At 43.5% G+C, this 15798-nt stretch overlaps 1 protein-coding gene across 2 annotated transcripts in view; it reads right to left on the bottom strand.

The window, feature by feature from the left end:
• Positions 1-14137, bottom strand: part of TCOF1 (treacle ribosome biogenesis factor 1) — a 55356-nt gene extending 41219 nt beyond the window's left edge. Inside the window, exons 1-3 of one of the 2 annotated variants that reach the window (XM_044454474.1) lie at positions 13914-14137; positions 7989-8041; positions 2965-3095 (exon numbers count right to left, since the gene is read on the bottom strand). In XM_044454474.1, the coding sequence (XP_044310409.1) occupies positions 2965-3095; positions 7989-8041; positions 13914-14024 (295 nt within the window). In that variant the 5' untranslated portion in view covers positions 14025-14137. The remainder of the gene's footprint in view (positions 1-2964; positions 3096-7988; positions 8042-13913) is intronic. The other variant, XM_044454473.1, reaches the window with a different exon arrangement.
• Between the last annotated feature and the right edge of the window lie 1661 nt (positions 14138-15798).

Here is a 15798-nt window from a genome sequence, read left to right as displayed (position 1 = left end):
GACTTCCATATCTATAGAAACAAGACAGCCCTTCTCCTCAAGACTGCAATCTAAAATGAGGGGACACAAAAGGAAAAAGGATGGAAGGATGAAAGGAAAACTAGTCACTGATGTTTAAGGTTATATGCTTCTTATAATGACCAAATGGAATGCAGCTGTAATGTGGTCAGACCTTGTTTGGCATTTGTATCATGGCCAGCTGGAGCGGAGGCAGCTCCAAAAGGAAAACAGCCACAAACTGCTATTAACTCAGCTCAGCCAATGGAAGCCCTTCTTCCCCTTGCTCCCTCTTCTACCACCTCCCTGAATGCATCATCAGTCTTGGCTGTCAGAGTCTGATGAAGCTCACCTGTGGCAGTCCTGCTTTCTGCACAATTTGTGTAGAGGCTTCCCTACACAACTTAAGTGGTTCCAGCCAGACCAACACAACTTAGTTTGGTGATATGCAAGGGAACCTAAGTGGTCACATGACTGAGAATCTCAACGCAAACTTCTTTATTGATTGATTTCACTTCTGCACTGCTCAACAGTCAAGCTCTCTGGGTGGTTCCCAGTGATCTGCACATGAGCTTCACCCAGTGGTTTAGTTTTCAGGCAGATGATCCCCGCCCCGCAGCACACACACACCTCAGGTAACGTACAAAGCTAGCTTTGGAGTGATTCTTCCTCTACTGCTGGAGGGAGCCTTGGGCACTCATTTTAAAACCACTCAATAGCAGAGGTAAGATAAGACATGCACCCAAGAAAAGAATAGAAAAAGACTTGCACCATGGAAGCAATTATCAATGCCTGATTTCTCAGTTTTGCTGCTTCTGATACTGGCAGCTGTGAAGCACCTAGGTCAGTGGTGGCGAACCTACGGCACACGTGCTGCAGCAGGCACGCAGAGCCCTCTCTGTTGGCATGCGAGCCAAGTCACCCCAGCATCTCATAACAGTGCACACAGGGGCCATGTGCATGCTCAGAAAGGAGTAGTGGCACCAGCTGATGATATCACAAGCCGCGACTCATTAGCCGTGACTTGTCTGAGCTTTCGCATGGCTGGTCAGTGCGCTGCCAAGGATGGATGGATGAATGGATAGATATATTTGCTTGGACTGGCTGTGAGTTGTTTTTTCTAAACTAAAACCTCAGTTTTCAGGTTTTACTGCAGTGTTGGCACTTTGCGATAAATAAGTGGGTTTTGGGTTGCAGTTTGGGCACTCGGTCTCCAAAAGGTTCACCATCACTGATCTAGGTTGTAGGAGTCCACACATTATGCCCAGGCATAACAGCCAAAATTATTTCTACTACCCAGAAATAAAAATTATTTCTACTACCCAGTATAATATAGTATAAGGTCCTGTGAATACACATAGAACCAAAAAGTTGCTGGCCACTCCTGCTACAGCATGGGTCCTCAAACTATGGCCCACGGGCCGTATCCGGTCCGCCATACCCATTTATCTGGCCTGCCTCAGAGGTTTTGGTTTCACGGCCACACAGCGAGGTGGCGGCCTGCTCGCACGGAGATCGTTTGGACTCGCTCGGAGAAAATGATCTCCGCGTGAGCAAGCCGCTGCCTTGCCCCACGTGTCCCCCCTGCCCCCTCACCCCCACCGGCCCGCACCCCCTGCCGAAAAAGTTTGAGGACCCCTGTCCTACAGCATTAAGGGCTAATTGTATAGATGGCATTGCTGTCCCCTATAGGTCTCTTCTTGAAAATAAATGTCCCTACTCTCTTGCAAGCCTAGCAAACATCTGTTTTCAAAGCAAGGATTAAAGATGGCTGGGAGGTACTAACTTCTCCCTCCACCACAGATATTGACTTCTCCCTGTGCTACTGTAGTTTCCTTTCACAACCAACTCTCTTGCTGTTTTGTTATTTGTAATCAGGCCCCAGAAAAGAACAAATGAAAGCTGGCATTTTTCTAGTTGCTTTTGGACATGGAGAAAGACTGCAAGGGAAGACACCTGTAAGCACGAACAATTTGGAGCTGTCCCGGCGATCTCTCATCCAGCCAGTCCATCTGCAAAGGAAACTATCTTGCTGTTCGTTTTTTTAAACAACATGAAAGTGAAATTAAGTGGCAGGAACTGGTTGAGGAGTATTTGGAAGGAAAATATTTTCAGGTTGAGGGGAGAAGGCTGGGGCTGCAAAGGTTCTTTAGCACCAACAGCAGTGTTCCTGGTGAAGGACAGGACTGGAGGAGGAAAGCAGAACAGATACTTGGGGAAAGCAGATTTTCCCAAGCACAGGAAGAGCTCAGTACCAAGAAGCTGAAAGTTATACTGCCAACACTGACACCCACTTCACATATGCAATATTTCCCGAATGGGAAGAGAAGCAGCGGGAGAAGGAACCCTTGCCAATGCCATTCTTAATTTGAGAACCGGCTCTCTCCCCACAAAAATACTTCCGATTTTTCAGGCCACAGATTTAGCCAATGCAACACAACCACCCTCCCTGACCATTCTTGCTTCTCGGGATCAAAGACTTTCTCAAACTGCTCTGCTAGCAATTGGGCTCGTTCAAAGATTTAAGTTTTAAAAGGTACAAAAGAAGTCTTCAGGAAGGAAAGGGGAACTCTAGACAGGCACCGCAGAAGTAAGATTATTTTACTTCTGTTTTTCACTTGCTGAACTTTGTAAGTAAAAACCTACTGGCAAAATTAGATTTTCCCCCGAATTCAATCCCAATCTCTGTGTGTCTGTGCGATGTATTTTAGACTGTAAACCCAAAGGTGGAGACTGCCTTATTTCTGATCTTTGTGCACTGCTCTGGGAGTCTTTCTGGCAGAAGAATGGAGTAAAAATGTTTTAAATAAACACATTATATCTAGCCTGTCCACAGATCCATGCTTTCTACCACCGGAGAAAGTATTGCACTGTGACAAGTGAAGCCAGCATGTTTTTCAATGCAGGTATTTCAAACAGCCCCACAAGCATACCTTGTTTGACTGCTCATGCAAGATCGGTTCTTACTTTTTGTGACATTTGCGGCTTCCTCCTCTTCTGAGCTCTCTGAGCTGCTCTTAGGGTCTGGAACTCTGATCTTTGCCGGACTGCCTCTGCTGATGTCATCGGCCTTTCGTTTGGGTGCTCGCGAGGAAGCTCTGTTAAACAGATTGTACAAATGTGTTGTTGTGCTGGAGTGGGTGAGAGCCCCTGTTGCCCATTGCTCATCACAAGAAAAAGGATGCTGCTGCTTTGTCTTACTCAAAAACTGGGACTCAAGCTGTTCTTGTCTAGGCAAACTTCCACACAAGCTATGGCTAATAAGACTTCACTTATTAGAGAGAAGAATAAAGCTACAAACTGATTATATCGAAGACCATGAAAATAGGATGCAGAACTTGATGAAATCTAGTAATTGCTACATCCTTTTGCATGGGTAATTGGAACCTGGAGGCTTTTTATACCAAGACCAGTACTGATTCTCTGCTAGTTAAATAAAAATATTTGAGGCCCAGATAACATAGATGAGAAAGAGAAGAGGACTTGGGTAAATGGATCACTCACCCTCACACTACAGTAGATGAGTCCAAGTAAAAAGAGGAATATTAAACTAGAAACACCCCGACATGCAAGGATTGTTAACATATTGTCATGATTCATGGTGGCCCTGGGCTCCTCCCCTTCCCACCCCATCACATCCCTTCTGCAAGGTCACTCTGATGACCCCTGGAGGTGCAGCCAGCTCTGCACCTTCCAGCCCTCCTGTGTGCAGGGGGGCATGGGGAAGGAAATTCAAGGAAAGACCCCCAGCAGTGAGGCAGGAGTTCTGTTTCTGGCCCCAAAACTGGGAATTTGAAGAATCCTTTGGTCCCCTCAACAAGGAATAAGTCAAAGCTATGACTGTCACATTAGTCATTATCAAGCAATTTATGTACACAGTTTCTTATTTATAGACAAAACCTACTTCTAGATAAGTTATAGACCAAAGCTCAGACTACTTCACACTCTCAAACATAACAAGGGACATAACAAAAGATCAAGACGACAATGATCAATTGAATGAGAGGGTATATGTTTGATAAAAATCATCTATCATCCATCTAGCTGCTTCTCTCATAACGTATAGAAGCCTAATATAACATGTTTCCTGTACTAAGCCCATTTCTGGTACTTTCTAAGTGCCACCTTTCCCGGAGGTCCTATGTAGCCTTTCTACAAAGGAAGTTGCTAGTCTCCAGGAGAAGAGGAAAACCCCCAACAAGTGTGGGGGTCCCAGGCTGTCCCCCATGCTTTTCCCTGAAAGCATGGGCAGGGCTGGGAGCTGCTCCAGGTAGGCCTGTTCCTGCATTTTTCAGGAGGACTGAGTGCAGAGCGCCTCCACACAAGGACCGACCCTGATTCATCCAGGATGCCACCCCCTGGCATGGGTTCCTACACAGGCAGAGCTCCTTCTTACACAGGCCAAATGCAGGGTCAGCAGAGCTGGAGTGCACAGCATCCTCATACATTCAAAGAATGCATTGAGGTCTCAGGTGCAGGCAGCCAGGGTTGGAATGCCAGGACCAGGAACAGGTGCATGATGGAATCCTGCAACAGGTTCAGAAGGCCAGAAGCAAGAGTCATGTTTGTTTAACCATCCAGGGACAAGGCCAGGGAGATGACAGATCCAAGCAAACAAAGTCCAACATTTCACAATCCAAAGGAACAGTCCAAAGGTCAATTTCCAGAAAGGCAGTCACATTCACGAGCAAGGCAAGGTCAGGGAAGATGGGTGCAGGTCCCTGGGAATCGGGGTCAGACAAGAGATAAGGGTGGAAGCAGGAGTGAGGTGGGCAAGAGGCAGGAACCAGGATGCAGGCAGGGCAATTCAGTGAACCTGAGCACAAGGGAGTCACAGGGTGGCTTGTGTTGCTGTGGCAACGAGCAGCAGGGCAGGGAGACCTCCAGGGCCCTCTGCTGCACTGCAGAATTGCTCCTCAGGCATTCCTTGCAAGCCCCTGCAAAGGTGTCCCTGGTTCTGCAGGCACTCGCAGGGCCACTCAGGGCCTGATCTTGACAACACATGGCGGGCCCGCAGCCAGAGGCAGACTTGTTGGGCAGGGGGTCGTTGCCCTCTCCACACTTTCTCTGCTGCATTATTAAAATGAACAAATGATTTAAAAACAGTTTTAATTTTGTCTTCAAGAGGACTACAAGCCCGATGAACTGCCCCCTCCCTTTGCATCCCCCGGTACTTTTAAGCTGGCTATCAGCCTGAAGAATGAGGGGGCTGCCCAACAGCAAAGGTCGTGTGCAGCAGGAAAAGGAGTGGGGTCATTTTTGTTTTCCATTCATTCCAATGGAAGCCAGTCCTTTGCTGCCTCTTACTTAGCCATTTCCCATCAAAATGGCATGGAATTGGCCTTCTGCAACCAATACCAAATGTTAGAATGACTAGAGTTTCAATGAAGGGTCCTCTCATTTTAGAGGCAACTAAAAAAAAAAGTGCACACAAAGAACAGAACTGTTGCGAAAGGAACAGAGCTTTTTACTCAGTTTCTTTCTCTGCATTTCCTCCACCCTGGGACCTAGCTGTGAATGCTGCATTGCATCCAGACCAGTGCCTCCAGTGCAATGCAAACTGGAAAGAATGCAACTGAATAACAGAAAGTAACAGAAGGACTTTCTTATTTTCATCTATGGAATTTTATTTACTTTGAACTGGTTAGAAAAGACAATAGATACTTCATTTACTTTATCCAAGAATTAAAAAACAAAACAAAACACACACACACACACACAAAGACTAAGGGCACAACCGTACCACCCATGTAGCAGATGCACAGAACCCTCGCATTGCCAATAGCCTAACATGCAGTAAGCAGCAACCATGTTCCAAAATTCCTACACTATTGAACATTCCCTTCCAAAAGCATGAACTAGTCTGACCAACAATTCTACTGATTATTCAGTCATATTTGGTTAAAAAAAAAAAAAGAACTTGCAGGAGTAATATGCCACTTACTGAGAACTTTGTATTGTGCTTCCTTTATGTTAGCAGTGATCAGTAAAGACACAGAAACCATCCAGATGCACAGTCAAATGCTCACCTAAGTCAGTCTCCTGTTCCCACACATATGGCAACTATTAATATTAAACATTGATTATAATATTTAGGGCACATTTATTTTTTGCATTTGCTTTAAGAATAAATGCACACTCTCCTAGGAAATGTAACATTGCAGGGGTGACCAGACTTGCTCAACAGAAAGGCCAAATATGGTAAATGTCAGGTGTTTGAGAGCCACAAGCAGGCGCCCACGGCTGGCAATCCAAGAGCCGCAAAATAAACTCAAAGAGCCTGATGCAGCTCCCACGCCTCAGACTGGCCACCCCTGTAATATTGCAAGTATGCATACAATCAGTTTGTTTATTTATTAAATATATTTAAAGGCTGTGCATTAGCATCCCTAATTTCTTCTGAGATTACTCATGCAACTAGCCCCAGTGTTGCTTGAAACATATGAGTTCAACAAAGACTGTTGCAACAAGGATTTCTTTTAGTAGTGAAAAAATTCTCTGTTTTGGCAAGACTGTCTTCTAGTTATGCGCAGTGCTTGTGACAGGCTCCAAAGGAAAGCCAAGCTACCAGCAGGGTAGGTGAACTTGCCTAGAGAAGTCAACTGACCGAGTTTTTCCAACACAACTGGCTCATCCTGGGTTATTTAACCCATGATGTGCTGCCATACGCTACAGCCATTTTGAATTCTAAATGGAGCTTGTGCCATATGGTCTAAATCTGGTCGTCATTATTCAAGGGTCAAACAGTGTTTTGATAGTTCACATTCCAAGAAACCTGAGAACAAAATTTTCCTATTTAGCAGTGGGAAATCTACGAGTTTCCCTTGCTATGGACCACAGGAATTTGGATATGACTGCATTTCTGCAGCGCTACCTTGGTCAAACTCATGTCCTCCAGATGTGTCTAACTAAAACACCCATTATCCCCAGCCACCATGGCCAGCGTGTGCTAGTGTCTCTTTTTCTGGTGGAAAAAGACACTCTACACACAAGTAGCCAAAATGCAGAACAAACAGTTTCAGAAAAAAATGGCATTCATTTTCAAGCTGTTACAAGTAGCCTCCCCAAGCTCAGTGGCAATTGCAAGGGATTTCAAAACAAACCGCTGACAACAATGACGAGAACAAAAATGTCCTAAGAACAAACTGGTTACCTTTTCTCTTATATGAGAGACTGAAAGTGGCCGAGCTCACTTTATCCAGCCTAGATGTACACTCAGTACCCTCCTTACGAAGAACAACCCGTACTTATGAACAAGCAAACCCTGAAATCCCACCTCATCCTTGTGTGGCAAGTGGGCACCCATGTGCACCAGCCAGAAAGGAGAGGAAGGAAGGAAGGAAGGAAGGAGGGAAGCATAGGAAGGGAGGAGGGAAAGGGAAGAAGGAGGGGGAAAGCGTCTAAGGGTGAAGTCAAAACTAGTTCCACTGCGGCCAAAGAACTGCAGTAGCATATCCAAGCCAGTGTGTTTTGGATCATGGGAGTTAGTGTTGCCTTCTGTAACACTGTATTGTATTTTGTTTGTAACCATGCCTCCAATGTATAAATCTGATGCAAGTGCAGGTGATGCATCCAAGGAAAGAAAAACAATCACAGTCGAAACTAAAGTGGAAATAATAAAGCGATCAGGGAAAGGTGAGATGCCATTGGGAGTATTGGGCTTTAGTCATACAACAATCAGATTCTCTCTCTCTCTCTCTCTCTCTCTCTTCAGAACCTGTAGTTACTTTATTATTACTGCATTGTGTTCAAGATGTTTTTGTGCATATGGAAGTGTTTTTAAGTGTTTTATATGCTTTTTATATAAGTAATCTGACTTAAACACAAATTCAACTTAAAGACTGAATGGAATGGAACTCAGGACCAGGGATCAGTATTTCCAAAAGGGACTAGAAAAGTTAAAGTGCAAAAATAAACAGTATTATAATAAAAAGGGAGCCATTAAGCAAGAGACAAAAGCTTTCAATCAATAATAGTTAAAACAAACTTACTTCCATTGAATGAAGATATCTCTAAGAGGGATGGGGCATGACGGAAAGGTTTTCTGTAAAAGAGAAACAAATTATGGCTTTTCGCTATATGTAATCTTTTGTTAGCAGCTTTAATCCAGAGCTGTAGACATCATGAGACTATTCCTTAGTAGCAGCTTAGCTTTGATTTCCAAAGCAAAAGGATTATGATTATTTATTTCATTTCTATAACCACAGAAAAGACAACTGAGGTCTTCTTTATGTTCTTAGCAAAAAAAAAAAAAAGTTCTTATAGCCACAATCTAGAAGCCTACATAATTCAGCGAAATTTGAACAAATTAGGTTAGGACTCACACAATGCAATCCTATGCATGTCTGTTGAGAAGTAAGCCCCTTTGAATTCAATGAAACTTACTCTAGGATTCACAGGTATGACACTACAGCTTAAATTTGCAATGCTCAGCCTATTATTTTAATGTAAGCCTGATTTTCATGGAATAAAATTGTATTGAGATGTTTTTCACAGAGAAGAAAACAAGGTAGTTTCTCTGTATCCAAAGGTAACTTGAGAATTAGAAACACAATGGTATCATGTTATAGTCAGTTCTAAAGCTCCATGGTTTCTACAGAGAAAAGGAGTCAACAACATTCAACCATACTGCTCTTAAGGTATTTGCATATCAGGGATTTGCAGTCCCTGAGGTCTGCAGAGTGACAACCACAAAAGACACAACTGCAAGTAATTTTAACTAGGATTCAGTAAGTCAGCCACAGAACTCACTTTCAACAGGCCTTGGCACATCGAAAGTAAATAATGGTTTCTTAGCATCTACAGGTGTTTTTGTTGTTCATTCAAAACAGTCAGCCTACATATACTTCATATTAAGTGGAGGTGGGGGTCCTATATCAGGGATTACTATTTTTGATCAATCAAAAATAGATTTGTTTAACCAACTGGCATTTTTTTAAAAAAGCATTATTAGTATTATATTCAACTTATGGGTTCACATTTATGCTAATCATCGTAACCCACTGTTATAACTTTTAACTATGTTAGAAAATGTTTCCATACAATGTCAACCATTTCCTGAACAATTAGGAACATAAGAGCCACACTGGATTGGACCCCAGAACCATTTGCTCCAACATTCTCTTCACACAGCGGTCAGCCAAGCTACCCATGGAAAGTCCTCAAAAATGTATGAATGCATTCTGCTTGTTTTCCCCAGCAATTGGTGTCCATAGACATACCATCCCAACACTGAAGATGATCTAAAAACATCATGATTAGCAGTCAGGGTTAGCCTTATCTGTGAAGTTCCCTAATCTTCCTTTAAGCCATCCAAAGTGAAAAAAGGAACTCAATGATTGAGCAACAGAGAGGCCAACAACCAAGTCGTGAAGCCTGTCTGGAGGATGTGGAGGGGAGAAAAAGATAATTGGCTTGAAAGAAAGTTGGCTACTTCCTATCTCATCCTCCCAGTAGTTTTATGAGACAGGGGGTCATACAGCAAAGTGAAGTTGGAAAGGAATGAATTAGTAAACTTGTAGTTATAAGCATGCAGGTGTAATAGGTTGATGAATATTAACTCACACACCTTGAATAGACAATGGGCTAATTATACTGCACATGTGATGTATGTAGGTGTATGTAGTGGGATGAGATGGGAGATAAGAAGTAGGCGGATGGAAGGACTGTAACTTCCGAGTACATTACTCAATGAAGGAAAAGGGGAGGACTGTGGCAGATGGGGGTAAAACGAGCTGTTTTGTGTGTTTGTACTTTGAAGAGAGAGTGGGCTCTCCCAGTCTATTGCAATAAATGAAGGAATCGCCTCACTCTCTTGGTAGTTTTGGTTATTTAACTTGAGGAGAAGTAATTTCACAGCTTTTTGCATAACATAAGTGATGGCCATCTCAATTTGTGGTAGCAAATTTCTTAGATTTAACTATGTATTGTGTGAAGGATTTATTTATCTGTTCCCACTATTTGGCTTTGTGAGATGACCCTGGATTCCAATATTATAAGAAAAGGAGAAAAGTATCTCCACACCTGCTTTCACTCTGCATAATTTTCTACATCTCCATCATGTTTCCCTTTATCTATCTTTCTTCTAAGCTAATAGTCCCAAACATTGCAATCTACCCTGCCCCAGCCCCTTGATCAGTTTAAGATGCAATCCTATGCATGTTTAAACAGAAGAAGATCTAAAACTGGGAATACTGGTGTTCTAGCACTTTTTTCTGCCTAAAGATGCACCGAATGTCACAGTTAGGTTCTTTTCTTCAGTTTTTCAAACTGTACAGTATCCATTCTGGCTTCTTGTTGGCTTTCAGCCTGGTATATTAGTCGGCTACCGTTATGTCAAAAAATGAAATAGAACACAGAACAGCAACTTCAAAGTCTACTTTTACATCATTTTCAAACAGTCCTACACATGTATGTGCAGGCATTTCAGTTAGATGTAGCCTACCCGCTTCTCTGAGATTTTGTTAAGAGTACAGTTCTCACCAAATCTTTTAGTGTTTTCTTCACTGAGACTTTGTTAGGTACCCACAACAAGCCTTCTTCAGCTGCTCACTCACTTTCTCCTAACTTTTTCATTCTTCAGCCAGGCAGGACAGGATAACAGGGCAGACATGCTTCCAGTCTGAAGCAGGGTTTGACTGGAGAGGTGAAAAGGTCACTCAAAGGGGATGGGTCAGGTCAAACTGGCAGCAAAGGTGAGACATGTATTACAGCATATGGGCATCCAACCTGGGACCCATAAGCACCACTGTGCCCATAACACCAGAATATGCTGTCCACAAATCTATTTCCTCCCTCTGCAGGTTGCTGGACTGATTCCTCCATCTATTTGCACAAGGGAAAACATCACCTCTCTCCTGTGACTCTGAGGGCAACAGAGTCCTTGGGTTTCGCCTCCCAGGTCAGTAGGTTTTCTGCATGGTCTACTTCTTCTTCAAGTAAAACCAATGGATGAACTGCTCAGCTGGCTTTAATACAAAGAAGGGGGTAGGGGAGAATGAACCAAAGAAAGACACTCCAAGCCCAAGCCAGTTCTCCTGGCTGCAATCTCAGCAAGGAGAGGGCTCCGCATTACAAAGGGTGCCCAAATTGGGCCCAAAGGGTGCCCAATAGATTGCCATTGATGCACATGCCAGCCATGTGCCATACTTCCATAGCTGGTATGCTTGAGAAAGCATGTCAAGGTGTGCCATGGATGCACCAATCTCGACATGTGCAGCTCTGCTGTGCAAGAGAGGATTGGCCCAGAAATTCTGCCTAACTGTAGAAGCAATGTTGCAGATAGCCAGAGCAGGGGGACCAGTCGACTGCAGCAGGACAACCCCAGAGGCCTTCTGTTTGTGAGCCCCTGCTGGGGCGTGGAGCCTCCAGGGCAAGTGCCTAACCAAGGCCATCCCTGAGGCAACCTTGATTGCCATGCACACATTACTATGCAAACACAGCCACCAGTGAACAATAGGGAGAGACACAGCAGCTGGGCACAACCTCTCTCACCTTGTGATGAAGAAGAGCGGTGTTTGTCTGGCCACTCAAAGCACTGCTCCACAGTTTTGTGTTGGTAAAATTGGTACTGGGCAAGTAGATAGACTTGAACCAAGAACCACTTCCCATACAGGCCCAGACCCATGAGTCACAGAAACAGAGATATGCCAATCTCTCTATCAAGTCCTACAACTTCAAGCCTGATTACTCCCATTCCATGTGTGAATAAGGTTCTCCTCTTTCATTGCAGACAGCAACCTTGACTGCCTAAGCCAGTTTTTGTCTCAATTTGATTAGTTATAAATGTCCCTTTATCTGTTAAAGCAATTGCCAGGGATTATGTGTATCAAATCTCTCTAGTATTATCCTAAAACATTGTATATTTGTTACAGGTGGTAGGAGAAAAAAAGTTTCATCCTGGAGGAAACATTCGGAGTAACTTTTCCTAACTTGACATCCTTCAGAGGTGTTGGATAACAATGCCCATGTTTGCTGGTGATGATGGATGCTGCAGTCCAACATATAAGGATGGCAGCAAGTTGGAAAAGATTGCCTTAGAACTTATAAGTGAACATACTAGAGATGAAGAAGAAAGGCTACAGAATTTTTATTGGACAAACGGAAAAAGACTAGCAGGGCTGCAGAGAACTCACAAGAAAATTAATACACAGTTTACTACTTCCAGTTAGCAAAGGTTTGCACACCAAGAACCCTCCATGACAACTATGGTAAAAATATTCAGTCTTTTTAAAGAGTTTTGCTATACCATTTTAAGGTATACAAATATTTAAAGTCATGTAAAAAACACCTTTAACCACCCACAGTAACACTGGAATTTGGTGCATTCTGTATTCACCTCCATTTTCTATCCTCAAATCAACTTCAACTATCAGTCTTTACCACGCTGGTGGTTTCAGCGTTGGAGCCTAAACCACCCTAACTGTAAACAAGTTTTAGGATGGGCCACCAAGACTTAATGAGAACAAGTGGCTTGCTCATGTGCACAACAGAGTCAATATTAAATTGTTTAAACTCCATGTTGCTTGAGGCTATATTCAAACACCACACTAGCCCCTTGCTTCTTCTATTCCTGATATTTTTAATACATTCAATATTTAGCAATGGTATATATCATTCAAATTTATAGTTAGCATAACACTCACATACTTTATCAGGAACTTGCTTCAGGTTCATAAATACATGTAAAGCCACAAATCAGCTTTAATTGGAACACTTGCATTTTCCAAGCTTAGGGCAAATCACAGGTGTGCTTGTAAACCTGTACCCATAAACCAGCCTCATGATTAGATATAGCAGACAAAGCCTTCAGATTATTTTAGGATACCTCACATGGAATAGTTTCCTTTATCCACCAGTTCACATATTCAGTTACAAGCTATTGGATTGCTTCAAATATCAGGGTAGCAATTCCTAGGTTTCATATTGTCTGGACCTGGAAATCCATTGTTTTTGTAAACTGGGTCAGGTGAATGAGTGAATCAATGCATTCCGCAGTTAGCAAGTTCAAGGCTATCAGCACAAGCCATAAAAAATGATAGGTTTTGTCTGACATGATGTTGGTACATGTACAATATCAGTCAAGAACATAAAGATCAACACAAACCTTCCCCAACCTGGTTGCTTCCAGAAGTTTGGGGTGCCAGCTCCAACCATTGTCCATATTGGCTGGGGCAGATGGAAGCTGAAGTCCCAAACACCTGGACAAGGCTTGCATACACATTAACATTACCCTTGATTAAATTAACCTACAGCAACTCTGACTATGACTACACAGTCAAGAGCTGGCAATGTGGGCCCAGAAAGGTCAGTAAAAAATAACTAGCATTTGCAGCCATGCCAAGAGAGTAAACTAATATGGAATTACAGGTGATAGTCTTCAAAGGAATGAAACTGAAACATTACTTATGAAGTGTGATGCATAACTAGGCAGCAGCTTATCCAATTACTGTTGCCTGTATAAAAGAAACCTGCAAAACCAAATTGCAAATAAAAAGGTTCCTTAGGTTCTTGAAAGAAACCGAAGTTCTTACAAACAGCCCTGTAAGGCAGGCCAAAACCATTACTACAAAAAAATACTGGTACCACGGATGAAAATAAATGCAGAACAAATCGTTTATGAAGTTAATGCACACCCAATGCAAGTTCTTCCCTACTGCAGGGCTATTCACTTCCAGATATAATGGGGGTTGTAGGGGAAAGAGATCACTGGCATTCAACAATATTCCTGGTCTCCAAGCAAGTACTTCTATTACCGCGTCAGAGCTGAAAGGAAGGCTCTGCAGGACAGCAGCTTGATTTTCCACGTGGCTGGTACTGCCTGGCAGACAACCCGAGCCTCGAGAAGGATTACTATGACAGGGCAACAATGCCCCGGTCCCCCACGTTTCAACCCACGTGGGAGACGGCGCAGTTACCTGGCCGCTCTCTTCCAGCAACTCCTTCGCTGTTTTCTTAAAGCCAGCCTGAACCAAGTGCTGGTGCATCAGCGCCAGCAGCTCTTTCTGCTCGCGGTCTACTGTCGCCATACTATTTTTCCGTGAGACTGGGAGGCAGCCAGCCTCAATCACGCTTGCATGCGCTTCATCAGTAAAGGCCCGATGTCGCAAGCTGGCGGGTGATGAACCATATGCCCCGCAACCTCCTGCTCCTTTGCCCTTTGACCGTGCATTGGCCGCCTACACGTCACTTCCTGTTCCCTCAGCAACAGCTCCACGAGACTTCTGGGAAACGTAGTCTTAAGCCAAGGTGACCATTACTTGTCTGAAAGTAATTGCATGACGTTCGTCCCTGAGCTGGGAGTCAAGAGTAGGCTCGTATCTTAAGGTTACTGCGGTGTTACACCCTAGAAAGAAATGTGAACCTGAGACACAGCCAGAATGTCAGGATCTTGAGGTCGAATTATGCATGGTGTGGAGAAACTGGAGAGGGAGATTTTTTTCTCCCATACTAGAACCCAGTGGTGTGGGGGCTGGAGAGGGGGAGACTTTCTACAAAGCTGATTAGTTGGATATTAGTGGACCAATTATTAGCACTGCTTTGGTTGTTGTCCGGCCACAGCACGGAGTATCCGTTTTCATTGCCAGGAATAAGCTCCAAAACGTAGGAAATAAAAAAGATGAATTTGTTTCTGCTCAGGTGTAGAGAGTCATTGTTTTACCCTAATCACTGCCAGTTGCTAAATGTGGGTGGTGAGAAGGAAGAGTCTTGGTTATGGATCTGAGCAAAGAGACAATCACCGCATGATTTCAGCAGCACTACCTGGGGTCTCCTGTTGTGGTTGCTGATAGACTGGTGTGCCCTGGCCAGTTACAGGCACTGTTAATGAACAGGCCAACAGGTTGCTTAACATCTGGTTATGGTTGAGAATGTGCTTGTGCAAAGGGCGCCTTACACCTTTTGCAAGGCCTCACAGAAATCAAGATTCATGTACACCCAGCCCCCGCTTTAGGCACAGGCCTCCATGTCTAACCCTAAACATGCCAAGATTAACTTGCAAAAGCATTGGTTTTTAAAATAGTTACTATATGTATTTCATTTTATGTTTAAAAGTTTTGTACCTGTCTTGTTTATCCTTGTTGATGTTGTTCAATCATAAAGTCATGCCCGACTCTTCGCAACCCCATGGACAACATTCCTCCAGGTTCTCCTTTGTCTATGCTTAGTGCTCTGAAATAAAATCCAAAAACAGCTGTTTACAACCGTCAATTATAAATAAGAAGCCAAAATGGATGGAAATGTATCTTTCACTAAAGTGCTTTACAAGCTTTTCCCTTTATTATATTTTTACAGTGCCCTACAGAAGTGCACACCCCACTTTGACTTTGTCACATTTTGTTGTGCTTCAGTGGGATTGAAATGTTATTTCATTGGCATTGTGACCACTCACTGTCCACAAGATACTCAGCACTGTGAAGGGGCAATTCATGTTTATCATGGCACAAAAGTTAAGTAAACAAAAACAAGCCAGCACCATCTGCTTGCATCAATATTTCCCCCCTTTGCAAGGACATGGTCAAACAAGCCCTGGTGCAACCTTTTGCCTCCAGAAGTCACATGCTGTCAATAGCTGAGTGGAGTCCACTGATAGGCCACTCCAGTGTCACATGATCTCAGATTAACTTCACCTGCTCCTGGAAGCCCCCAGAGTTTGGCCGAAGGCTTAGTAAAATAAGCAGCATCATGAAGACTGAGGAGCAACAAAGCAGCTTCAGGATACATTTGTGCAGAGCAATTTGGTTATAAAAAATACTCAGAGCAGCTAAAAAACACCCTGCCAATAATATTCCCCAGAGCAGCTTT

This window comes from Varanus komodoensis, unplaced genomic scaffold, assembly GCF_004798865.1.
Source record: "Varanus komodoensis strain SLA01 unplaced genomic scaffold, ASM479886v1 scaffold7_3, whole genome shotgun sequence".
Classification (NCBI taxonomy): domain Eukaryota; kingdom Metazoa; phylum Chordata; class Lepidosauria; order Squamata; family Varanidae; genus Varanus; species Varanus komodoensis.
The sequence above is the reverse complement of the archived record's forward strand: the minus strand, read 5'-3'. Positions and strand labels throughout refer to the sequence as shown.